Source organism: Somniosus microcephalus, chromosome 8 (genome assembly GCF_052327205.1).
Source record: "Somniosus microcephalus isolate GS21.2 chromosome 8, FLI_Smic_1.0, whole genome shotgun sequence".
Taxonomy (NCBI): domain Eukaryota; kingdom Metazoa; phylum Chordata; class Chondrichthyes; order Squaliformes; family Somniosidae; genus Somniosus; species Somniosus microcephalus.
Window position 1 is genome coordinate 133,194,102 of NC_140994.1, and position 27,445 is coordinate 133,221,546.

General features: G+C 45.7%; 1 protein-coding gene across 1 annotated transcript in view; it reads left to right on the forward strand.

Annotated features, from left to right (window-relative positions):
- Nucleotides 1-27,445, forward strand: part of LOC147113803 (sialic acid-binding Ig-like lectin 16) — a 78,845-nt gene that overhangs the window by 31,003 nt on the left and 20,397 nt on the right. The window contains exons 2-7 of the mRNA XM_085995140.1: nucleotides 5,241-5,600; nucleotides 5,738-6,031; nucleotides 10,607-10,888; nucleotides 12,236-12,517; nucleotides 25,124-25,363; nucleotides 27,251-27,346. Of these exons, the coding sequence (XP_085851266.1) occupies nucleotides 5,241-5,600; nucleotides 5,738-6,031; nucleotides 10,607-10,888; nucleotides 12,236-12,517; nucleotides 25,124-25,363; nucleotides 27,251-27,346 (1,554 nt within the window). The remainder of the gene's footprint in view (nucleotides 1-5,240; nucleotides 5,601-5,737; nucleotides 6,032-10,606; nucleotides 10,889-12,235; nucleotides 12,518-25,123; nucleotides 25,364-27,250; nucleotides 27,347-27,445) is intronic.

Sequence of the window (27,445 nt, forward strand, 5' to 3'; positions counted from 1 at the left end):
TGAAGCATCAAATCAATTTGGACACTGGCTCAAATGCTTCGAACTCTTCGCGGGGGCCTCATCCGCTAGCGAGGTAGATAAACTGAGTCTACTGACTACTCGCGTTAGTCATCGGATTTATTCATTCATCCGGGATGCCACCTCTTACACGGAGGCCATCACTATCCTGAAGGCCCAATACCAGAGGCCGGTAAACGAAGTGTACGCCAGACATCTGCTGGCTACACGCAGGCAGCGACCTGAGGAATCAATGGACGATTTCTTACAGGGCCTAAAGGACTTGGTCCGGGACTGTAACTGCAAGGCCGTGACGGCCAACGTGTACTCTGACGAATTGGTCCGCGATTCCTTCATCACGGGCCTCAAATCGAATTATATCCGGCAGAGACTGCTGGAGAAGGAGGTCCTGGACTTAAAAAAGGCAGTGGCCACTGCGCGATCGCTGGACGTGGCCCAGAAAAACTCTGACTCTTATTCTTCCGGCCATGCGGCCCTCACCGCCTCGTGCGCGCCGAGCAGGCCGCCATCTTGGAATCAGCCATCTTCCCCATCCAGGTCTCAGACCAGCTCTACACCGCCGGAGTCCCCACACAGAAGTTCACCCAGGAGTCCTACTACAGCGGCAATGTCTCGAGGCCCGAAATGCTACTTCTGCGGCCAGGCCAAGCACCCCAGACAACGATGCCCAGCGAAGGACGCTACATGCTTCAAATGTAAGAAAAAGGGGCATTTTAGCAAAGTCTGCAGGGGGAATCTGATTTCCAACTCCGTCACCGCCTCGTGCATGCCGTGCGGGCCGCCATCTTGGGATCCGCCATCTTTTGCCGACTCAACGGCCGCCCAGGGCCCAACAGTGGCTTCGATCACGGTGGATCAATCCAGGCCACACCCGTTGACAAAATCCATGATGGACATACAGGTAAACGGGAATTTAACGAAATGTTTAATTGACTGTGGGAGTACCGAGAGTTTTATCCACCCTAGCCTGGTACGGCGGCACTCATTAACGGTAACCCCTACACGGAGCAGAATTGCTATGGCTGCTAAGCCCCACACTTCGGACATTTTGGGCTACTGTGCGGTAACACTGACTGTAAAAGGCACGGACTACAAGGATTTTAAACTCCTCGTGATGCCAGAACTCTGTGTTAATGTAATCTTGGGCCTGGACTTCCAGTGCCACCACGAAAGTGTCACGCTAGCATATGGCGGGTCCCAGCCACCACTCACAGTCTGTGGCCTATCAACCTTAAAAATCAGCCCGCCCTCTTTATTCGCTAATCTCGCTCCGAACTATAGGCCCATAGCAACCAAAAGTAGACGGTACAGTCTGGAAGACAGACACTTTATCAAGGCGGAAGTGGACAGACTCCTGCGGGAAGGCATTATTGAATGCAGTACCAGTCCATGGTGTGCCCAAGTAGTCATAGTTAAAAATAGCGAAAAGAAACGGATGGTAATTGACTACAGTCAGACTGTTAATATTTATACCCAGCTGGACGCCTACCCTTTACCCCGCATATCAGAAATGGTCAACCAGGTTGTGCAATACCGAGTCTTCTCGACTATCGTCCTCAAATCCGCGTATCACCAGCTCCCCATTAGAACGGAGGACCGCCCATACTCCGCCTTTGAGGCGAACGGACGCCTCTACCATTTTCTCAGAGTGCCCTTCGGGGTAACAAATGGGGTCTCGGTCTTCCAACGTGAGATGGACCGCATGGTTGACGAGAATAAACTACAAGCTACCTACCCCTATCTGGACAATGTCACTATCTGCGGGCACAACCAGCAAGACCACGATCTAAATCTTGCGAGATTTTTAAAAACTGCCCAAAGCTGAATCTAACCTACAACGAAGACAAATGTGTCTTCAACACAACCCGTCTCTGTATCCTCGGCTGTGTGGTGGAAGATGGGGTAATTGGACCGGACCCTGACCGATTATGCCCCCTAAAGGAACTGCCCCTGCCACACAATCCCAAAGCTTTAAAAAGGTGCCTGGGATTTTTTTCGTATTATGCCCAATGGGTGCCCAATTACTCTGATAAGGCCCGACCCCTCATTAAATCGACGTCCTTCCCACTATCAGCTGATGCTCGGGAGGCTTTCACCAGTATCAAACAGGACATTGAAAGGGCTGCAGTGTGTGCAGTGGACGAAAGCATTCCCTTTCAAGTCGAAAGCGATGCGTCAGACTTTGCCTTAGCTGCGACCCTCAATCAGGCTGGGAGACCTGTGGCCTTCTTCTCCCGAACCCTTCAGGGACCTGAAATCAGGCACTCTTCTGTCGAGAAGGAGGCACAGGCTATAGTGGAGGCAGTGCGGCACTGGAGACACTAACTAGCCGGCAAACGTTTCACCCTGCTCACCGACCAGCGGTCAGTGGCTTTCATGTTTAATAACAAACAAAGGGGGAAAATCAAGAATGACAAAATACTCAGGTGGAGGATCGAACTATCCACGTTCGACTATGATATTATGTACAGGCCGGGAGCCCTTAATGAACCCCCAGACGCCCTATCGCGGGGAATGTGTGCCAGCATTCATACGGACAAATTACAGGGTCTCCACAACAACCTCTGTCACCCAGGGGTCACCCGACTATACCATTTTATAAAGTCCTGCAATCTGCCCCACTCCATCGAGGAGGTCAGGGCAATGACCAGAGCCTGCCACATCTGTGCGGAATGCAAGCCTCATTTCTACAGGCCTGACCATGCACACCTTATCAAAGCCACACGGCCATTCGAGCGCCTAAGTCTGGACTTCAAGGGACCCCTTCCCTCTGCCGACCGTAACGTATACTTCCTCAATATCATCGATGAATATTCCCGCTTCCCCTTCGCCATTCCCTGCCCAGACATGACCAGTGCCACGGTCATCAAGTGTCTCTGTAATCTATTCTGCATGTTTGGCATGCCGAACTACATACACAGCGATAGGGGGATGTCATTCATGAGTGACGAACTGCGCCAGTTCTTGCTCTCAAAGGGGATAGCCACTAGCAGAACCACTAGCTACAACCCCCGGGGTAATGGGCAAGTGGAAAGGGAGAATGCTACTGTTTGGAAGGCTGTCACATTAGCCTTAAAGTCAAAAGGCCTTCCGACCTCCCGCTGGCAGGAAGTCCTCCCAGACGTGCTCCACTCCATAAGGTCTCTGTTATGTACAGCCACTAATGCTACCCCTCACGAAAAGATGTTCGTTTTCCCCCGGAAATCCACCTCAGGCATATCTCTACCCGCGTGGCTGACGTCTCCGGGGACAGTACTATTGCGGAAGCACGTGAGAGGCCATAAAATGGACCCCCTTGTGGAAAAGGTACAGCTCCTCCATGCAAACCCTCAGTACGCCTATATCGAATACTCTGACGGGCGAGAGGGCACTGTTTCCATAAAAGACCTCGCTCCCTCGGGGAGCGGAGAGAACGATGAGAGACTACCCGAGGAAGACCTACACTACAAAGAGACAGGACGCCCAGAGGTATCAATACCCAACTTTAACCTGGAGGACACTGCAGATAACCTGGAAGACACTGCGGAGGCCCGGACAGCGGAGGAACCTGAATCCACTCCCCTAGAGGCACCCCAACCGGCTTTGCGCCAATCACTGAGAACTGCAAAATCTCCTGACAGACTCACTTATACCAACTTTTAAGAAACATCACCCCAATGGACTAAATCTAAAGAAGGGGTGAATGTAATGAAATCTGTTTGTCTTGATCCTGTATTTCCTGTATTCGTTTTGCACTCATGTATATTACCCTCCCCCGCACTGTGTATAGTTTCACTTCCTCTTTCCTGACTAACCTGGAAGGTTCCAGGTCTTGGCTCTTGGCTCCGCCCCTGATTTCTCTTACATAAAGATCCCAGGATCTGTATGACTCATTCCTGTGAACCAGTCGGCGTGTTGAGATGTTAGCTCTGATCTTAGTGATTAAAAGCCAACTTGTTTAAGTCTATAACTTCTAGTTTTGTGGTTATTGTAGGCACATCAGTCCCAATACCACCCCCTTTTGCCTTGCACCATATTCCCTTTGTCATTTAACCTCTTCTGCCTTCCACCCGATTACAGACCTTCACTTTTATTCTTTCCTCCCCTCCCTGCCCCTGCACTTGCTTAAAATCTGTTACATCTCTAACTTTTGCCAGTTCTGATGCAAAGTCATCGACCTGAAACGTTAACTCTGTTTCTCTCTCCACAGATGCTGCCTGATCTGCTGAGAATTTATTTCAGATTTCCAGCATCTGCAGTATTTTGCTTTTAACTTTAACTTAAGATTGTTTTGTGTGATTTTCTTTTACTGATAAAGATAGAGAATATTACTTTGCTGTTCAAACTTTCCAGGCTTAGATTTCTTTCCTGTTGTCTTGCCCAAAATCAACCGTAGTGAAATAAGGAGCAAAATTACACAGCAAGGCCTCAATGCCCTGACCTAGATTTCCCTCCTCCCCTGCCCTTGCTGGGACAGATGTTGGCTACTCCTTTCCTATCTGCTACAGGCAAGTGCTGATGGGTAGGAAGGGGCCTGAGTTCCTGTCCCATTTTCAGATAATGACCAGATAATCTGTTTTAGTGATGTTGGTTGTGTGATAAATATTGGCCAGGACACCAGTGGGAACGCCCTTGCTCTTCTTAGAAACGTGGCATGGGATCTTTTACGTCCACCTGAGAGGGGAGGCGGGGCCTCAGTTTAATATCTCACTGTTGTAATGTAGGCAACACAGCAGCCAATTAACGCACAGCAAGCTCCCAAGGTGACAGCAATGTGACAATGACCAGATAATCTGTTTTAATGCTGTTGATTGAGGGATAAATATTGGCCAGGACACCGGGGATAACTTCCCCGTTCTTCTCGAAATAGTGACATGTGATCTTATACATCCACCTGAGAGGGCAGATACGGCCTTGGTGTGACGAAAGGCGGCACCTCCAACAGTGCAGCACTCCCTCAGCACTGCACTGGAGTGTCAGTCGAGCTTTATGTGTTCAAATCTCTGGAGTGGGACCTGAACCCACAATCTTGTGACTCAAAGGCGAGGGTGGTACCAACTGAGCCACGGCTGACACAGTGAGCTGCAATTTCCTATTTATAAATCTTCTACATAAATGTAGCATGAAATCATGTAAATATAAGAGAATGATGCATAGCCAGAGATTGCCCTAGCAGATTGCAGGAGTGACGATGGATTTGGGGTCAGTGACATCACCGTGTTTTCTGTTCTTTTCTCCTACAGATTCTATGGCTACAACTGGATGGGGTGTTTTGGTTCCACATTTTGTTTATGCATTGCAAGGGACATCTGTGATCTTTAACTGTTCCTTCCAATATCCTTACGATAATGTACGTTCGACCAGAATAACTGCCACGTGGTTAGAATCGCCATGTCTCAAAAGCCACACTCCGGAACTATACAGCAGCAAGAACGCAAACAACAGACCTGAAGTGAGTCTCATAGGAGATCTGAATCAGAAAAACTGCTCTCTTCAGATAAGTGATGTTAAGACAGACCATAGTGGTACTTACTGCTTCAGATTTGAAATAACAGAAGGAGACAAGTGGACAGGAAAACCTGGCTTGGAACTCACTGTTTATGGTAATTTTTCCTTCCCGATATTTATTTTGTTTTGTACAAATTTCAGAATCCCGCTGCCTATAATTGCAACATATTTCATAAACTGAATGCATTAAATGACTTGACTATCAATCATTTCCCTTTCCTTTCTGTCGCAGCTCGTCCGACAAAACCCACTATCTTGTTCTCCACACAACTGGTTGAAGGGGTTAGGATCAATTTGACTTGTTCCTCATCCAACGTTGACCAAAGGGTCGGAGCCAGTCTTAACTGGGATGGCATCGCTGGCCAGGTTGCAAAACAAGGCAAAGTTGATGACTCAGCAACAACACTCAGCAGCAACCTTGAGTTCATCCCATCGTACCAGGATCACAACAAGATCATCAGATGTTCAGTCAATTACAGTAACTACCCTTACTCAGATGAAGCCAATGTAACTCTGCGAGTGGGATGTAAGTCGCCAGCCAAAAAGTACTTTCAACAGCAAAAACAAGCAACATCTTGCATTTCATCAGTGCTTTTAATGCAGAAAAATGTCCCATTTCAGGGAGGCGTGAGGAAAAATAGATGTTGAGCCAAAGAAAGAGATTTTAGGAGAGAGTCTGACCAAAAGTTTGGTGGAAGAGTTGGGTTTTAGGGAAGGTCTTAAAGAAAGAAAGACTTGCATCCCATGGACCAAGTGTTATCTAAAACCTAAGCACATAATCCAGGTTTCAACTATTTATCCGCTTTCCCTTAAAAGACGCAACGTGATAATTTTGTGGGTTGAGACTAAAATTAATTCCACAAAGAAGCCATTAGAGGCAGCCAACAAGGGTGTCTTCTGAACACTGCTCCTATAGCCCCACTGCTGTCTCAGGGAAGCAGAATCTGTCGCTCTGGCCATTATAGGGGAATGGATTATTTGCAAAATATGTTGAATAGCGTTTTGAAGCCATTCAGGTTTATCAACACCCGTCTCCAGCATTACCTCTCCTTTTATCTTTTGTCTTTTATCGTTATCGGTAGAAGGGCCTGTTGTGTACAATAGCAGGTTGTGTTTGAGCAGCAAATTACAAGTTTTAATGTTATTATAACATGACATTGTTTGCACAGCACTTGATGGGACCTGTATCATGAAAAAAGGAAGAGAAAAACTGTTAGAAGTGTGATCCAAATAAAGTACTTTCCAACAGGAGAGGGAAATGGGGAGGGAGGAAGAATATGCCACTGGACCAAAGAAGCTTGCAGCACTGAAGGCTGCATTTGGTCCATTGAGTCTGTGCCAGCTCATTGCTAGTGTAATCCAAAATCAATCCCACTGCACCCCTTTCTCCCCATCACCTTGTAGCGAACCCGTGTTGTACCTGCCCACAGCAAAAAGGCCCTAAAGCCTCATCACCGTGTTACTGTTAGTAGGACAACAAAAGGAGAGACACAAAGAGCTACTTTTTGAAGCCTCGCATGCTACTCCTTCATCACATGATGAAGTCAGTTTTAGCTTTACACCCTCCCACATCCTGAGACATTTAATGCAACTATTAATCCATTCCATTTATTACAGTATATAGAATCACTCAAATATTGCCTTCTGCCTGTGGGACTTGTAAATTACATTCATTCAATAGGCCCAGTAATAAAGCACTGCTTGTGTAACATGCCCAGTATCAGTACTCATAATCTACCCCAGGAGTCCATCAATGCCCCTTAGCAGATGTTTGTTTCCTATGACTCTCGGCTTCCAAACCCAGCCAAATCTCCTCTCCCCACCCTCAACCAAATCTCCTCTCCCCACCCTCAACCAAATCTCCTCTCCCCAACCTCAACCAAATCTCTTCTCCCCACCCTCTCCCAAATCTCCTCTCCCCACCCTCCCGCAATCACATCAACCTCCCTCTTCTGTATTTAGCAACAACAACAACTTGCATTCGTATAGCTCCCATAACGTAGAAAACTGTGCCAAGGCACAGAGGCGTCATCAAACAAAAATCAACCCCAAGCTAATGAAGGAGCTAGTAGGAAGGACGACTAAAAGCTTGGTCAAAACTGTGGGTTTTAAGGAGAGACTTACAGAAGAGAGTGAGGTGGAGAGGTTTAAGGAATGTATTCCAGAGCTTAGGGCCTAGACAACTGAAGGCACTGCCACCAATGGTAGAATGAAGGGGAGGGGAAGAATGCACAAGAGACAAGAGTTGGAGGAATGCAGAGAAATTGGAGAGTTCTAGGGCTGGAAGTCGTTCCAGAAATTGGGAGGGGCAAAGCCATGGGGGCACTTAAACATCAGAATGAGAATTTAAAATTTGAGGCATTGAAGGACCAGGAGCCAATGTAGGTCAGTGAGCACAGGGGTGATGGTTGAGCAGGACTAGGTCTGGGATAGGATACTGGGAGTAGCGCTTTAGATGAACTGAAGTTTATGGAGGTTGAAGGATGGACGGTGACCTGCTAAAAGTAGAATTTTATTAAGTCTTATCAGAGACTTAGCAGCCTGCACTGCCTGGATATTTCAAGTACTTCCTCTCTCTTTATCAAGAATATTCAAATAGCTGTCATCTTCCTTTGCATTGTGAGAAAACACTTTAGCAGAAGGCTTTATTTAGAGATGCAGGGGGAAAAATTGAGTCGCGCCCCCTTTGGGGCGCTAACTTCGCCAGGGCGCTACTTTTAGTGTCCCGAAAAAATTAGCGCCCCCGCGGCCGAAATTCACTGGTAGCGCCCCAAGAGGGAAGCAGGGCACTACTGGAAGTGCCCCGACTCCCTCTTGGGGCGCTGTGAGAGAATATCGTGGCACTATGTGCCGCGGTACTGCAGGCCTTCCTCCCCTTCTTAATGGAGGCAGGCGCTGGCAGGCGGCCAGCAACAGAAATGGCTGCCCGGCACCTCGCCTTTAATTAGTGCCGCCCTGGCCGCAGGTAGGCCCCCCTGGCCCTGTGGGACATAGTGTTCAGCGGTAAGTCAGGGGGCGCTACCGAAGATCGCGGCTGAGGCACGAGCGGGGTGCTGCGCACAGCGATGACATCATCACCGGCAGCGCAGCGCCACAGGGCACTAACGGTTACCGCCGCCACAAACCTCCCGCTGAATTTCGTGGGAGGCGTTGGCGGCGCTGCACCCGGGCACTAGTTGCTTTGTGCCCCATAAGCGCCCTCTTAGGGCGCTAACAGGAGGCGCAAAGCAACTGAATTTCTCCCCCGTAGTTCTTCCCTGACCACTTGGAATGTCACTTCCTCAAAAAGGTCAATGATGTTCATCAGGCCTATATGGCTTGAATGCTCCCCTTGTGCCTTGGTGATCAAAACGGAACACAGTCCTCAGGGTGTGATCTAAACAAAACACTGTATAGTTTTAGCATGACATCTTGCAACTTATATATAACCGACTTTTCAATATAATCTAAAACCATGTTGGCTTGTTCTCATATAGGTACCGTTCAAGTTTTCTCTTAATAATTGATTCCATTATTCTAGTAGAAATTGATGTGTGACTGATGGGTGTGTAGTTGCCCAGGTTAGATTCTCCCCTTCCTTGTATATAGGTACTTTGTTGGCTTGCTTCCAATTTGGCATACCTCCACAGCATTCATTCACTCCCTCATGAAAATTGTCAGCAACTCGCATGTTTCTTGCCATCTTCGCAGTCCCTGGCACAGACACCATCCACCCCATGTGGATTTGTCTGCATTATCCATTTTTGCTCATCTAGAACCTACATCTTGTTGATGATAATGACTGTGGATTATTTCCACTGATGGCTGGAACATCACTGTAGTCTTCTTTAAAGAAGCCTTCATTGAATGTATTAACTATTCTCTTCTTATCCCCAGTTACGTCTTTTAAACTTCTCCACCTCTTCCTTAACGTGGATCTTGCTGTTGTGGTACTGGAAGAATTATTTGCCATTGTGTTTAAACTCTGCAACTGTATTTAATTCCAGTTTGACCATCTAATCACCCTTATGATATGCTTCTGAAGTTTCTGTAGTCTTGACATTGGTCCCCCCTCATCCTTCTGCAGCATGTGTTTGTTTACTTATTTCACCTTGGATTGTTGTGTTAGTCCATTTCGCGGTCGTTTTGTGAGCCTGCACCTGCTAACTTCAGGTTCATATTTCCACTGCATGTTGATAGTTATTCCAGGAAGTACACTACTGAGTAGTCAATAGACAATTTTCCCCATAGTCAATTTGCCTTGGCTTTTCCCCCATACTCTTGCAGGTAAATGTGGTAATACAGTGGTGATGATACTAGACTAGCAACCCAAAGGTCTGTGAGTTCAAATCACAAATTGTGAAATTGAATTCAATAAAACTGTTAAATGTTTGGGCTGACATCAGGATAAATGATCGTGAAAAGTTGTTTAGTATGTTGTAAAAACCCAACTGATTCACTAATGCCCTTCAGGAAAGGGAACCTGTCACCCTTATCTGATACAGCTTACATGTGACTCCAGTCCCACAACTGAGAACAACTAGGGAGATTTGATAGAGGTGTTCAAAATAATAAATGGTTTTGATAGAGTAAATATGCAGAAACTGTTTCCAGTGGAAGAAGGGTCGGCAACCAGAGGACACAGATTTAACGGGATTGGCATAAGAACCAGAGGTGACATGAGCAAACATTTTTTTACACAGCGAGTTGTTGTGATCTGGAATGCACTGCCTGAAAGGGTGGTGAAAGCAGATTCAATAGTAGCTTTCAAAAGAGAATTGGATAATTACTTGAAGGGGAAAAAAAATACTGGACTATGGGGAAAGAGCAGTGGAGTGGGATTAATTGGATTGCTCTTTCAAAGAACCAACACAGGCAGGATGGGCTGAATGGCCTCCTTCTGTGCTGTATCATTCTACGATTCTATGAGTCTATATACGAGGTAGATCTAATGTCCTCCATTAATTCCAAGATAAGGAAGTAAAGTTTTACCTACTGCCTGTGGGGTCTGTGAATTATGGGGGACGACCAACTCAGCTAAAAACTCCAGTGCTACATTACAACCTGTGCGCTCCTCTCCATATTATATGTCGTTAACCCACAATCTATTTTTTATTTTGAGATGCACCCAAAAACATAACCATTCAAGCAGGTGATGGATCACAATTGGAGATCAAAGAAGGTGACAAGGTCTCTTTGGCATGCGCCAGTCAGAGTTATCCTGAAGCTACCTACACTTGGTACAAGAGGGAGGAAGACAAAGGCCAAACAGAACCTCTTAACATCACGAGAGCCACTCTGCCCTTCCAAAGTATTTCAAGAAGAGATTCTGGATTCTACAAATGTACAGCAACAAATTACCTGGGAAATGTGACTTCAGAGGTTTTGGAGATCCATGTTCAATGTGAGCAATCATACCTGGTTAGGGTTTTTCTGGTTGATTTCGTCCTCTGACAAGCTCAGTGGTGCTGTCACTGAATAAGTTGTCCCTACCCTCCCTCAAATCTCGTCTACCCACCCTCCTCCAAATCTCCTCACCCCTACCTCCCCTAGGTCCTAGGTCTATGTCATTACTTAAGCAGAGAATGAGAGCGAGAGATTGGGGTGGTAACACGTGACAAAACATTAATGGCGCTGTATTCTGCGTCATTAGTCCACAATCAATTTCCGACTTTCAGATGCACCCAAAAATATAAACAATCAAATAAATAATCAATTAGAATGAAAGAGGGCTACAAGGTTTCACACGTGGTCTTAAAGAAGGAGAGTAAGGTGGAGAGGTTTAGGGAGGTTATTCCAGAGCTTCGGGCCTAGACAGCTGAAAGTACGGCTGCCAATTGTGGGGTGAAGGGAAGGAGATGCATGTCGATGAGTATTCCAGGAAGTACACTACTGAGTAGCCAATAGACAATTTTCCCCATAGTCAATAATACAGTGGTGATGATACTAGACCAGCAACCCAAAGGCCTGTGAGTTCAAATCACAAATTGTGAAATTGAATTCAATAAAACTGTTAAATGTTTGGGCTGACATCAGGATAAATGATCGTGAAAAGTTGTTTAGTATGTTGTAAAAACCCAACTGATTCACTGATGCCCTTCAGGAAAGAGAACCTGTCACCCTTATCTGATACAGCTTACATGTGACTCCAGTCCCACAACTGAGAACAACTAGGGAGATTTGATAGAGGTGTTCAAAATAATAAATGGTTTTGATAGAGTAAATATGGAGAAACTGTTTCCAGTGGAAGAAGGGTCAGCAACGAGAGGACACAGATTTAAGGGGATTGGCAAAGGAACCAGAGGTGACATGAGCAAACATTTTTTTACACAGCAAGTTGTTGTGATCTGGAATGCACTGCCTGAAAGGGTGGTGGAAGCAGATTCAATAGTAGCTTTCAAAAGAGAATTGGATAATTACTTGAAGGGAAAAAAATACTGGACTTTGGGGAAAGAGCAGTGGAGTGGGATTAATTGGATTGCTCTTTCAAAGAACCAACACAGGCAGGATGGGCTGAATGGCCTCCTTCTGTGCTGTATCATTCTACGATTCTATGAGTCTATATACGAGGTAGATCTAATGTCCTCCATTAATTCCAAGATAAGGAAGTAAAGTTTTACCTACTGCCTGTGGGGTCTGTGAATTATGGGGGACGACCAACTCAGCTAATAACCCCCAGTGCTACATTACAACCTGTGCGCTCCTCTCCATATTATATGTCGTTAACCCACAATCTATTTTTTATTTTGAGATGCACCCAAAAACATAACCATTCAAGCAGGTGATGGATCACAATTGGAGATCAAAGAAGGTGACAAGGTCTCTTTGGCATGCGCCAGTCAGAGTTATCCTGAAGCTACCTACACTTGGTACAAGAGGGAGGAAGACAAAGGCCAAACAGAACCTCTTAACATCACGAGAGCCACTCTGCCCTTCCAAAGTATTTCAAGAAGAGATTCTGGATTCTACAAATGTACAGCAACAAATTACCTGGGAAATGTGACTTCGGAGGTTTTGGAGATCCATGTTCAATGTGAGCAATCATACCTGGTTAGGGTTTTTCTGGTTGATTTCGTCCTCTGACAAGCTCAGTGGTGCTGTCACTGAATAAGTTGTCCCTACCCTCCCTCAAATCTCGTCTACCCACCCTCCCCCAAATCTCCTCACCCCTACCTCCCCTAGGTCCTAGGTCTATGTCATTACTTAAGCAGAGAATGAGAGCGAGAGATTGGGGTGGTAACACGTGACAAAACATTAATGGCGCTGTATTCTGCGTCATTAGTCCACAATCAATCTCCGACTTTCAGATGCACCCAAAAATATAAACAATCAAATAAATAATCAATTAGAATGAAAGAGGGCTACAAGGTTTCACACGTGGTCTTAAAGAAGGAGAGTAAGGTGGAGAGGTTTAGGGAGGTTATTCCAGAGCTTCGGGCCTAGACAGCTGAAAGTACGGCTGCCAATTGTGGGGTGAAGGGAAGGAGATGCATGTCGATGAGTATTCCAGGAAGTACACTACTGAGTAGCCAATAGACAATTTTCCCCATAGTCAATAATACAGTGGTGATGATACTAGACCAGCAACCCAAAGGCCTGTGAGTTCAAATCACAAATTGTGAAATTGAATTCAATAAAACTGTTAAATGTTTGGGCTGACATCAGGATAAATGATCGTGAAAAGTTGTTTAGTATGTTGTAAAAACCCAACTGATTCACTGATGCCCTTCAGGAAAGAGAACCTGTCACCCTTATCTGATACAGCTTACATGTGACTCCAGTCCCACAACTGAGAACAACTAGGGAGATTTGATAGAGGTGTTCAAAATAATAAATGGTTTTGATAGAGTAAATATGGAGAAACTGTTTCCAGTGGAAGAAGGGTCAGCATCGAGAGGACACAGATTTAAGGGGATTGGCAAAGGAACCAGAGGTGACATGAGCAAACATTTTTTTACACAGCAAGTTGTTGTGATCTGGAATGCACTGCCTGAAAGGGTGGTGGAAGCAGATTCAATAGTAGCTTTCAAAAGAGAATTGGATAATTACTTGAAGGGAAAAAAATACTGGACTTTGGGGAAAGAGCAGTGGAGTGGGATTAATTGGATTGCTCTTTCAAAGAACCAACACAGGCAGGATGGGCTGAATGGCCTCCTTCTGTGCTGTATCATTCTACGATTCTATGAGTCTATATACGAGGTAGATCTAATGTCCTCCATTAATTCCAAGATAAGGAAGTAAAGTTTTACCTACTGCCTGTGGGGTCTGTGAATTATGGGGGAAGACCGACTCAGCTAATAACCCCCAGTGCTACATTACAACCTGTGCGCTCCTCTCCATATTATATGTCGTTAACCCACAATCTATTTTTTACTTTCAGATGCACCCAAAAACATAACCATTCAAGCAGGTGATGGATCACAATTGGAGATCAAAGAAGGTGACAAGGTCTCTTTGGCATGCGCCAGTCAGAGTTATCCTGAAGCTACCTACACTTGGTACAAGAGGGAGGAAGACAAAGGCCAAACAGAACCTCTTAACATCACGAGAGCCACTCTGCCCTTCCAAAGTATTTCAAGAAGAGATTCTGGATTCTACAAATGCACAGCAACAAATTACCTGGGAAATGTGACTTCGGAGGTTTTGGAGATCCATGTTCAATGTGAGCAATCATACCTGTTTAGGGTTTTTCTGGTTGATTTCGTCCTCTGACAAGCTCAGTGGTGCTGTCACTGAATAAGTTGTCCCTACCCTCCCTCAAATCTCGTCTACCCACCCTCCCCCAAATTCCTCACCCCTACCTCCCCTAGGTCTATGTCATTACTTAAGCAGAGAATGAGAGCGAGAGATTGGGGTGGTAACACTTGACAAAACATTAATGGCGCTGTATTCTGCGGCATTAGTCCACAATCAATTTCCGACTTTCAGATGCACCCAAAAATATAAACAATCAAGTAAATAATCAATTAGAGATGAAAGAGGGCTACAAGGTTTCACTAATGTGCACCAATAACCGTTGTGCTGAAGCTACCTACACTTGGTACAAGAGGGAAGAACACACAGGACAAACAGAACCTTTTAATACCACTCTGGCAAAAATCCAGAGAAAAGTCCACGGCAAATACAGGAAAATATACTCTAGAAAATTCTTCTCTGACCCCCTCAAGTGAGCAACGCATTTCAGAGACTTACTAGTCTCTGGGAAAATAAGAACGGGCTAACATCCAGTTTATTCCTACTCCTCCATAGTTGCAACTGATGTCCCCTGGTCTTTCCCAATCTGTCAACTGGAATAATCTATCAATACACGTGCGATCCAGCCCTTTCATTATTTTAAAGACCTCTATCAGGTCGTCTCTAGATCCTTAGTCGTCAATGTACTGTGAATATTTGTTCAGCTCAGACATTAATATTCCCTGATGCTCTTCTCATGCAGCATTCACACAGGTCCACTGCAAAATGACCAGGAGTGGGATTCCTGCTGATATTTTCACCTCTCTCATCCAGATGGTCTGTGGCTAATTGGAATGACTTTATCATTGGAAAACACGAAAAACCAACAGGAGTAGGCCATACAGGAGGTGGGGGATGGTGAAAGAGGGAATTTTTCCGCAGTGCAATCTAGGTGGCTGAAGGGATGGCTGCCAATGGTGGCGGAAAGGGAGCTTTGAAGTATAAAAGGCTGGAGTCAGAGGAACAAAGAGCTCGGGGGAAGTCAACCTTGTAGTCCTGGAGAAGGTTACAGAGATAGGGAAAGGCCAGGCCAGAACTAATGGTGATAATAATGTGAGTATAATCAAGACGGTTTATATATAATGAGGCTTGTTGTGCCCCACCCAATTTTCAAAAATTTCTTACATTCACACCAACAAGTGCTAGAAGCAAAGTAAGTGTTGGGTTCCTGAGGTTTACTCAGTACAAATCACACCCCTCCCTATCCCGCACATCTAAACCAGAAAAGGTGGTCAGCAATATTGAACAATCCATAGGTAGACAACCCCAGCCAATAGGAAGGCAAGGACAGCAACCCCAGCCAATAGGCAGGTAAGGATAGCAACCTCAGCCAATAGGAAGGCAACGACAGCAACCCCAGCCATATCGGCAGGCAGAAGGCATATGAGGCCCAGCCATTGAAATGGACTAAGCCTCCCACCAGGCAGGCGACCTGCTCATCCCCATAGCTTCCCACCTGTGTGTTTAACTTCTCCCTCAAGTGCCTCCTCATAACTATCGTGTCCCTGATTCTTTTCAAAAATCTCTTGTCCTTCCTTTAAGGAACAAAGAACTTGCATTTATATTGCTTTGGTATCTCAGTGGGCAACCTGCATGCTAAAGTCCCATCTTCCATCCTCTGTCTGCATTAAACAGGCTGTGCAACAGTTGGGTGCCCCAACTGGCCACAGTGCTCTTGGGTTAGGGAAGGGAAGAAGCATTAGCGAGCAGCACTACTATTGATTACTATCCAGTGATCTGACTGGAAAAATAATCTGTGTGGACAGCAAAAGCTAACAATTGGCTTTAGCTGTGACACCTCTTTCCCTGCACATCCCCCACCCTCCCTCCCATGGTCAAACAGTCTGCTGACACTCACTGTCTAGACTCGCAGATGACAATTGGATATGGTATTGGAGGACTGCCAATGCCCATGGAACTGGGGCCCAATGAGCCTCGCCAACTTGAATGAGAGGGAAGGGAAGTAAAGGAGAGAAAACCGACAATCTGTGATTTACCGCTGTAATATATGTGGGTAGAACAAATGAAGGACAGAGACACCAGTTGCTCGTTCATGAGCTTGTTTTACTAGACCAGAACAAACTGAGCATGCTCATACTAAACCATGTGCCAAACCATGTGATAATACATTACATTGCTTTCCCCTTAAAAGAAAATACACATATTCCCCTCTCAAATATAACAAAACTATGGTTCCACCTTTCCCAGCATTACATGTACCATATAAAAAAAAAACTCCTGGCTTTTTTTTCTTTTAAATCAACTACAAATTAGCTACAAATCCAGTTTCATAACAGGTTTGCGGAGGTTTTGGTGTTGAACCAATTTTCCAGCTGTTTTGTTCTGGTTCCAAACTCAAAAATGATCCTGTTTCTATCTAAGATTTGTTTGAACCTGGTACTTCAGTTTCTGAAGTCTGAACAGAGTTAAACTCTTGTATGTGTTCATGATCAAGTGGTTCAAGATCATTTTATCTACATGAACACTTCGGGTGTTGTCACCAATCTCAACCAAATATCTCTTGGTTCCACCAACCTCTACTATGGTTCCTATATCCCACTTGTGTGAACTCGACTTGCCAGGGGGACTGAGAACACGAACACACTCGTTTTGTCTGAAACTGCGTTCTTTCTGATTGCTGTCATAATAACATCTCTGACTCAACTGTTTCTGTTCAACTCTTGAGGCCAAATCTTGTTGAACAAGATTCAATTGTGTTCTCACTCTCTTCTTCATCAAAAGTTCTGCTGGGGTATATCCAGTTGTAGTGTGTGGAGTAGTTCAGCAAGAAATTGACCAAACATTGCTTCATGCTGAGTCCCAAACAACCCAGCATCACTTATTGTTTGAGAGCTTCTTTTACTATTCTGACTGACCTGTTGGCTGTTCCGTTTGAAGCTGGGTGATATGGTGGAACGAGAATGTGTTTGATACTGTTCCATTTCATGAATCCTTGGAATAGAGCAGAACAGAACTGAGGGCCATTGTCAGAAACAAGCTCTTCAGGTAAGCCATGAGATATGAAGATAGATCTCAATTCATCTATGGTACGTTCAGTTGTATTATTTGAATCCATGGGGGAAAAATTCAGTATTGCCCCGTTTGGGGTGCCATTATCGGCCGTGCGCAAAGTTTAGCGCCTGCCGCTAATTATCGCCTCCAACGGCAAACTTGGCTTTTATCGCCCTTGGAGGTGATTGGAGCGCTAAATCAGGCACTCCACACCTGTCTTAAGGCGCAAAGGCCGAGGAGCAAGGAGCTACCGAGGTGCGCTGGCGAAGCAAGGAAGGGAAAATCAAAATGAACCTGCAAAGTGCTGCTCAGTACTCAAAACTCCTTCACACAGCGTTGAATCTCTCCAGAAGTCTCTCTCTCTCTCTCTCAGAATGCGTGGTGCAAAAATGTCACCAACAAAAAAAGGCAGGAAGCAGTCACCTTTAAATAGCGCTCCCCCAGTCCCTTTCTGACTGCAAAACGCTGCCCTCAACCTGTCGTTGCTAGCAGCAGGTGGTAAGGCAGGGGGCGCCACTCAATATCCAGACCAGGGCGTTGCGCACTCGACTGATGTCACAATCTGTCGGCGCAGGAGATCATGGCGGTAGTGTTTAGCGCCGCCACAAAATGTCTAGTTAATTTCGCGAGCAGAACAAACATGTCCGCGCCTGGGCGCTAGTTGCTTTGCGCCCCATTAGCGCCCTCTTAAGGCGTTAACGGGAGGCACAAACAAATGAATTTTTCCCCCCATGTGTTTCACTTCAATCCACTTTGAGTGACTATCTACAAGTACGAGGAAATAATCATTTGCTTTCTCACAGAAGTCTACATGTACTCTCTGAAAAGGTCTACTTGGCCATGACCAGGGTTGTAGTGGAGTTTTGGGTGGATTGTTTCTGCAATTTTGGCAAACGCTGCATTTGCTGACAAGTGATTCAAGATCACTGTCCAATCCAGGCCAGTAAACAAAAGTTCTTGCAATTTTGATTTCATACTGATGATCCCTGGATGTTCTGTATGAAGTGTGGCCAGAATTCTATCTCTCAAAGAAGTAGGTAGCACCACTCTGTTTCCCCACTTGATGCAACCTTTCGCGCAAGACAATTCAGTATGACGGTTATAGAATGGTTTTAACTCTGTGTCCAGACACTGATCAGTCCATCCATTTAAGGTGTTTTCATACACTCTTTTCAGTACTGAGTCCTTTTGAGTTTCATTTGCAATCTCAGTTGCATTCACAGGAAAGTCTTTGTCAACTGCACCTAGTGTGAAAATCTCACCTTCACTCCCAACACATGAGTCCTCATGTGGCAACCTGGACAAGACATCTGTGATTTCATTTTGCTTTGAAGTGCAATATTCAGTTGTGTAGTCATATTGTGACAACAACACTGCCCAATGATGCATTCTTGATGCGGCCATTGCAGGGATGGCAGATTTGGGCCCCAATATTGCTTGGAGCGGTTTGTGATCGGTTATCAGGGTAAAGTTTCTGCCAATCAGGAACTGTTGGAATTTCTTGATTCCAAACACTATGGCGAGTGCTTCCTTTTCAATTTGCACATAGTTTCTTTCGCTCTTTGTGAGGGTTCGCGAAGCGAACGCGATTGGTTTCTCTTGGCCGTCATCCATTACATGACTTATGACAGCTCCCACACCATAGCTAGAAGCATCACATGCTAACAAGCTCATGCTCTGTGTCATAGTGCACAGGTAGAGCATCACTAGAGAGACTTCTCTTACAAGCATCATAAGCTTCCTGTTGCGCTTTTGTTCACTTCCACTGGACATCCTTCTTGAGAATCTCGTGCAATGGCGCTAATATGGTCGCTAACTCAGGTAAGAAACGTGCGTAGTATTGGACCATTCCAAGGAAAGATCTTAACTCAGACACGTTCTGTGGCTTTAGAGCATTAATGGCAGCATCAACCTTTTCCTTAACTGGTTGCAAGCCATTTGCATCAACTTTTAGACTAAGATACACAACCTCAGGCTGCACAAAAGCACATTTGCTCCTTTTCAATTTGACATTGTGGAAATTCAACCTTTGAAGCACTATATCTAACACTTCTAGATTTTCTTGCTCACTGCTTGTTGCAATCAACAAAGGCCTAGAAATTGAGTGCCCTTAGCGCCGATTTTGCGGCGCTAGAGGGCCTAGCGCTGCATTTGGCGCCGGCGCCGAAATTGCCTGGGGCCCTTACGCCACGGTAGACCGGTAGCGCTGCGCCGGCACCGATGACGTCATCGGTGTGCGCAGCGTCCCGGTTGCCATGCCGACGGGCCCCAGCGCCGAAATTCAGTTGCGGCCACCTCGCCCGTGACAGCCGCAACTAAGACTCTGGCAACAGAGTCTTACGAGTCTTTGCGCCGGCGCATTAAAGGCCCCGCGGCGGCCGGCCGCTTTCCCGCCGGCCGCCTGGCCGCAGCTCCCTCCCCGGACTCCCCCCCCCCCCCCCCCGGAACAGAAGCAAGCCCGGCACTTGTCCGAGGTGCCGGGCTCATTTTTTAAAAGATTTTCGCGGGCCGCGATCGGGTGCAGGCAGCTCCTCCTTAAGGGAAGGAGGAGGCCTGCACTTCCCGAGCCTGCCGCACCGCATCGGGTGCCGCAGCGCCGGAATTGCGGCGCGAAACGGCAGTTAGCGCCGATTTACCGCCGCAAAGACCCTTCAGTAGCGCCGGCAGCCGTTTGGGCGTGGCCCTGCTGAATTTTTGGCGCGCGCAGGGGGACTTAGCGCCGGCACTAACTTCCGGCGCTAAAGCCCTGGCTAAGCCAAAACTCAATTTCTAGGCCAAAGCCTCTTGATTGCATAAACAATTTGGAACTCCTTGCAAAATCTTATCCATTGTACCTGGAAGATTTTGGGGCAGGACTTTACACTGTACGGCAGCTTGGTGTATGAGTACATTACCTTGTGTGTGTTGATGGTGAGATACTGTTGACTCTCTTTGTCAACATTCAGCTGAGCGTAAACGTGCGACAGGTCAAGCTTAGAGAAAACCTTTGACCCAGAGAGAGCTGCATCCAAATCTTGCGATGTAGATAATGGGTACTGCTCATCATCAACTGCTTGGTTGATAGTGACTTTGTAGTCACAGCACAAGCGTACAGTTTTGTCTGCTTTAGGCACTACCACGATCGGGGTAGCCCATTCACTTTTGTTAGTTTTTACTAATACTCTGTTCTCTCTCAGTTTCTCTAGCTCTTCCTCCACCTGACTTTTCAATGCATAGGGGACCGGCCTTGCCTTACAATTGACAGGCTTCGCGTTGGACTTGATGCGGTTATGTGCGTCATACCCAGTGATGCCCTCATAACTGTCTGAGAACATGCTTTTATACTTGTCCAGCATTGTGTCAAGTCGCTTCTTTGAAGCATCTACACTGAAGATGTTTTTCCAGTCTAGTTTCAACTTTCTCAACCAGTCTTTGCCCATGAGGGTTGGCCTGTTTTTGTAGCTCACTACAATAATAGGCAGCTTTACTGATTGCCCATTTGTCCACATGTCTCTAGGATTTCTCCAGAGTAGGTTTTTAACTCTACGGTACTCTTTGTAAGTGGTATTTGATTAAACTTACTCTCATACGTGTCCTTGCTCATGATAGAGCAGTCTGCCACCATGTCAATATACATATCAATATATTGGTAATTGATTAAAAATTTTGTACAGAAGTCTTTCTCATGACTGCTAATATGGCCGCTAGTGGCATAGATACTGTAGATACCTAACTCTTCAACATCAGGTGAGTTCACTTCAATATTGTGAACTCCTCCCTTTTGTTGTCACTGCTTTGCATTGCCACTAGAATAGTTCTTACTTCCTGCTTTTGATCTAGCTCTGCAAGCTGTTGAAATATGGCCTTGCTTCTGGCAGTGAAAACACTTCGCATTTCTGTATTGGCAGGTCTGTGGTGAGTGATTTCCATTGCAGCAATAACAATTTACTGAACTGCTCTCACTGACATGCTTTTGACTTGGTCTCACAACTTTAGGTTTGGCGGTGGCTTTGTGATTGTAGACCTCAGCTGCCCTAGTCTCTTAAACATAGAAACATAGAAGATAGGAGCAGGAGTAGGCCATTCGGCCCCTCGAGCCTGCTCTGCCATTCAATGAGATTATGGCTGATCATCCAAATTCAGAACCCTGTCCCTGCCTTCTCCCCATATCCCTTGATCCCTTTAGCCTTAAGAAAAATATCTAACTCCTTCTTGAATATATTTAATGAACTGGCCTCCGCCGCCCTCTGTGGCAGAGAATTCCACAGGTTCACCACACTCTGGGTGAAGAAATTCCTCCTCATCTCAGTCCTAAATGGTTTACCCCTTAACCTTAGACTATGACCACTGGTTCTGGACTCCCCGGCCATCAGAAACATCCTTCCTGCATCTAGTCTGTCCAGGCCTGACAGAATTTTATAGGTTTCGATGAGATCCCCTCTCAATCTTCTAAACTCCAGTGAGTATAAGCCCAGTCGACACAATCTCTCCTCATACGTCATTCCTGCCATCCCAGGTATCAGCCTGGTGAATCTTCGCTGCACTCCTTCCATGGCAAGAACGTCCTTCCTCAGATAAGGTGACCAAAACTGCACACAATACTCAAGGTGTGGTCTCACCAAGGCCCTGTACAATTGCAGCAAGACATCCTTCTTCCTGTACTCGAACCATCTTGCTACAAAGGCCAACATACCATTTGCCTTCTTAACCGCCTGCTGCACCTGCATGCTTACCTTCAGCGACTGGTGCACAAGAACACCCAGGTCTCTTTGCACTTCCCCTTCTCCCAATCTATTGCCATTCAAATAAGAATCTGCCTTCTTTTTGCCACCAAAGTGGATAACCTCACATTTATCCACATTATAGTGCATTTGCCATGTTTCTGCCCAATCACCCAACCTGTCCAAATCGTACTGGAGTTTCACTACATCCTCCTCACAGCATACCCTCCCACCCAGCTTTGTGTCATCTGCAAATTTGGAGATATTGGGCTGAAAATTCAGTAGGGTTAGCGCCCCATTTGAGGCGCTAGAGGGCCTAGCGCCGGAGTTATGGCCGGTTTGTAAATTCAGTGGGGCCCTGCCATCGGCGTTAGACCAGTTGCGCTGCGCCGGCACCGATGACGTCATCGGTGTGCGCAGCGTCCCGGTTGCCGTGGTGACGGGCCCCAACGCCGAAATTGAGTTGCGGCCGCCTCGCCCGTGGCAGCCGCAACTAACGATGTTTCAGCAGAGTCCTACGCGAGTTAGCGCCGGCACATTAAGGTCGCGCGGCGGCCGGCCGCTTTCCCGCCGGCCGCCTGCCCGCGCCTCCCTCCCCGGACTCCTCCACCCCCCCCCCCCGCGGAACAGATGCGTCTGGCCTGCGAGCCCGGCACTTCTCCGAGGTGCCGGGCTCATTTTTTTCAAGATTTCAACGGCCAGCGGGCGGGTGCAGGCAGCTCCTCCTTAACTGAAGGAGGAGGCCTGCACTTCCCCAGCCTGCCGCACCGCATCGGGTGCCGCAGCGCCGGAATTGCGCCGCAATGCGGCAGTCAGCGCCCATTTCGAGGCGCTGACACCCTCCTGTAGCGCCGGCAGCCGTTTGGGCATGGCGCTACTGAATTTTTGGCGCGCGCAGGGGGACTTAGCGCCGGCGCTAAATTTCCGGCGCTAAAGCCCTGGCGCGGCGCCAACTGAATTTCTAGGCCATTACATCCAATTCCCTCGTCCAGATCATTAATATATATTGTGAACAGCTGGGGTCCTAGGACCGATCCTTGCGGTACCCCACTAGTCACTGCCTGCCACTCGGAAAAAGACCCGTTTATTCCAACTCTTTGCTTTCTATCTGCCAACCAGTTCTCTATCCAAGTCAATACCTTGCCCCCAATCCCATGTGCCTTAATTTTGCATGTTAATCTCTTTTGTGGGACCTTATCGAAAGCCTTCTGAAAGTCCAAATACATCACATCCACTGGTTCTCCCTTATCTATTTTACCAGTTACATCCTCAAAAAATTCCAGTAGATTAGTCAAGCATGATTTACCTTTTGTAAATCCATGTTGACTTTGTCCGATCCTGTCGCTGCTTTCCAAGTGCTCTGCTATTACATCTTTTATAATGGACTCTAGCATTTTCCCCACTACTGATGTCAGGCTTACCGGTCTATAATTCCTCACTTTTTCTCTACCACCTTTTTTGAATAGTGGGGTTACATTAGCTACCCTCCAATCCATGGGTACTGTTCCAGAGTCTATCGAGTTCTGGAAGATGACCAGCAATGCATCTACTATTTCTAGGGCCACTTCCTTAAGTACCCTAGGATGTAGATTATCAGGCCCTGGGGATTTATTGGCCTTCAGTCCCATCAATTTTCCGAACACCATTTCCCTATAAATACTGATTTCTTTCAGTTCCACCCTTTCATCAGACCCTATGTTCCCCGGCATCTCTGGGAGGCTATTTGTGTCCTCCTTTGTGAAGACAGAACCAAAATATGTATTTAGTTGGTCCACCATTTCTTTGTTCCCCATTATAAATTCCCCTGATTCTGACTGCAAGGTACCTATGCTTGACTTCACCGATCTTTTTCTCTTCACATATCTATAAAAGCTTTTACAGTCAGTTTTTATGTTCCCTGAAAGCTTACTCTCATATTCTATTTTCCCCTTCGTAATTAATCCCTTTGTCCTCCTTTGTTGAATCCTAAACTGCTCCTTATCCTCAGGATTATTGCTTTTTCTGGCCAATTTATATGTCATCTCCTTGGATCTTATGCTATCTCTAATTTCCCTTGTTAGGCATGGTTGAGTCACCGTTTTTGTTTTATTTTTATGCCAAACTGGGATGAACAAGTTCTGTAGTTCATCCATTTGGTCTTTGAATGTTTGCCATTGCCTATCCACCGTCAACCCTTTGAGTGACATTCCCCAATCAATCCTACCCAACTCGCGCCTCAGACCATCGTAGTTTCCTTTATTTAACTCTTGAGTTGGACGGAGCTCCCTAGCATTCTTAAATGCCATCTCCATAGATAGGGCAATTTTGCATGCTATGTCAAATGTAAGGTTCAAAGTGTTCAGTAATTTGGACTGTGTGCGCTCATCAACCAGTTCACACACAAACTTATCTCGCAACGCATAATCCAAAAATGTGCCCAAGTTACATTGCAAAGACAGGTTTTTAAGAGCTACAATGTACTCACTGATGGTTTCACTTTGTTTTTGGTTTCTGATACCAAACTTATAGCTCTCTGCTATTTCTAATGGCTTTGTGTCGAAATGGTCCTCGAGTTTCGCGACAATGTCTTTAAATGATGCATCCTTCGCTTTCCCTGGTGCGAGTAGGTTTGTCAACGTTCTGTAGACATCTGGCCTAATCTCCGTTAGAAAAATTGCTTTTTTACATTCACGAATTACTTTATTTTGAGCTTGAACATTCTCATCTGCACCTTCAGTTTCAATAATGTTTTTGGCCCTAAAAAAAATCTCCATCCGCTCAATATAAGAACAATATAAGAACATATACATGCCGAGGCTTCCAATGAATCCTGTAGGCACGGCCATGATTGTCCTGATCCCGTTGAACAATGACTCAGCACGCTACCTGTTGCTGTGTATACATGCACACGAAGGTGAAGCACAGATGATTCTGCATCAGCATTAATAGTAAAACATCGCAAAAAATTCAGTTTAGGTGTCACAAATTCACCTTAAACGTTTCCACTTGAAGGTTGAACACTGTGTCCTTCCATGATCCCCAAAAATAGCTTTGGGGTCCCATCCTCATCGCCAAAAATGTAATATATGTGGGTAGAACAAATGAAGGACAGACACCAGTTGCTAGTTCATGAGCTTGCTTTACTAGGCCAGAGTGATGCTCATACTAAACCATGTGATAATACATTACAACCGGTGTTCAATTTCTTCCTGCAGACAAACCTGTTAAAGTGAACACGAGCCAAGTTGGGATGAGCTTTAGTTGCATCGCCGAAGCCAATCCTCTGGCACACATTACATGGAACTACACGGGCAATGTCAAGCCAGTGATCAATGGCACTTGGACCATGAGCACCCTGACTCTGCAAACAACATCAAGCATTTGTGTTTCATGTCAAGCTCAGAATAAACATGGGTTTATATATTCGGAGAATCAGTGTTTCAAATCAACACAGAGTAAGTATATATAATTAGAATGAATTATTAGCAAGCAAAATGAAAGGAGGGAAAAATCTACGAACAAAATTCAAACTGCAACCAGACAAAAGATCTGGAATGATTTTTGTCACAGCACATCACACCTTTTATTTAATGCTAGTGAATTGCCTGTGGTGTTTCCCACAGTCAGTTGATAAATGTGTTAGTTTATTTATTATTTTTATAAACTAGGTGACAACAGAGTTGGGAGAGAACAACTTACACTACACACCACCCTCCTGCCCCTTAGTGGCCAGAGTCTACAAATATATTGTGACAGTTGAGATCGTAAAATTAAATGGCAAATATTGACACAGCAATTTATAATGTTGAATATCAACACAGAATTGTGACCAAAAGTTATGAGGTGCTTAGAACTATAAAGGGATGGGATAGAAACAGACAATTTCCAGTGGCTGAGGGATCTAGAACAAGGAAACGTAGGAACATGTCAACTGGAGGAGGCCATTCAGCCTCTCAAGCTTGTTCTGCTATTCAGTTAGATCATGGTTGATCTGTATCTTATCCCCATCTACCCACCTTGGTTCCGTAACACTTAATACCACTGCCTAACAAAAAATCTATCGATCTTAGTTTTGAAAGTTTCAATTGACCCCGAGTCTCAACAGCTTTTTGGGAAGAGAGTTCCAGATATCCATTAACCCTTTGTGTGAAGAAGTGCTTTCTGACATCACTCCTGAACGGCCTAGCTCTAATTTTAAGGTTATGCCCCCTTGTTCTGATGGTAAATCGTTTCTCTCTATCTACCCTATCCTTGAATCATCTTAAACACCTCAATTAGATCGCCCTTTAATCCTCTATATTTTACATAGATATAAGATTAATGTAAGAAATTTAGGAGAGAGAGCTGGAGAAATGTTTTTAACACAGGGTTGTAAGAACATAAGATAATAAGAAGTAGGAGCAGGAAAGAAAAAGAGAAAGACTTGCATTTCTATAGCGTCTTTCATGACCTCAGGACATCCCAAAGCACTTTACAGCCAATTAAGTACTTTTGAAATGTAGTCACTGTTGTAATGTAGGAAACACAGCAGCCAATTTGTGCACAGCAAGCTCCCACAACATTTAGCCCTCAATCAACATTTTAGTGATATTGATTGAGGGATAAATATTGACCAGGGCACCAGGGAGAACTCCCCTACTCTTCTTCGAAATAGTGCCATGGGATCTTTTGCATCCACCTGAGAGGACAGACAGGAGCCACAGTTTAATGTCTCATCCAAAAGACGACACCTCCGACAGTGCAGCGCTCCTCTGTACTGCACTGGAGTATCAGCCAAAATTTTGTGCTCAAGTCTCTGGAGTGGGACTTGAACCCACAATCTTCTAGATTCAGAGGCGAGAGTGCTACCCACTGAGCTATGGCTCACATTAATGCAGTAGACCATTTGGCCCTTTGTGGTTGCTCATCTATTCAATAAGATCATGGCTGATCTTCTACCTCAACTCCACCTTCCCACACTATCCCCTTATCCCTTGATTCCCTTAATATCCAAAGGCTGTGGAATGCACTGCCAGAGTTTGTATTTGAAGCAGAGACCATGTCATGTTTAAGAATAGGTTAGATAGATAGGTGGTTGAAGGAAAGGGGGATATAGAGATATGAGAACAGGGTGGGGGGCACATGGGATTAGGACTACTGCTTAAGTAGAGGATAAACGGCAACATGCACTGGTTGGACCAACAGTCTGTTTCTGTGTCGTATTGTCTATGAAATTCTATGTAAACGTAACCCAATCTGAATCAGTTACCTTCCAAATGAGAGTGGAGAAAATTGAAAGAGTAATATAACCATTTAACCATTGCGACTGCAACTAATGAAATGTGTGTTATTGGCTGTTTCAGCATCCGTTCTGCTACCAGCAATTACAGGATCTGTTGTTGGTGCAGTACTTCTCCTCGCGATTGTGCTTTGGATACAAAGGAAACACTTGTTCAGAGGTAAGGTCCCTGCTGCCGACTGCTCTTCACGGTGGCACAGAGAAGCCCAGCTATGATCATTGCTCAATCATAGAATCATACAGCACAGAAGGAGGCCAT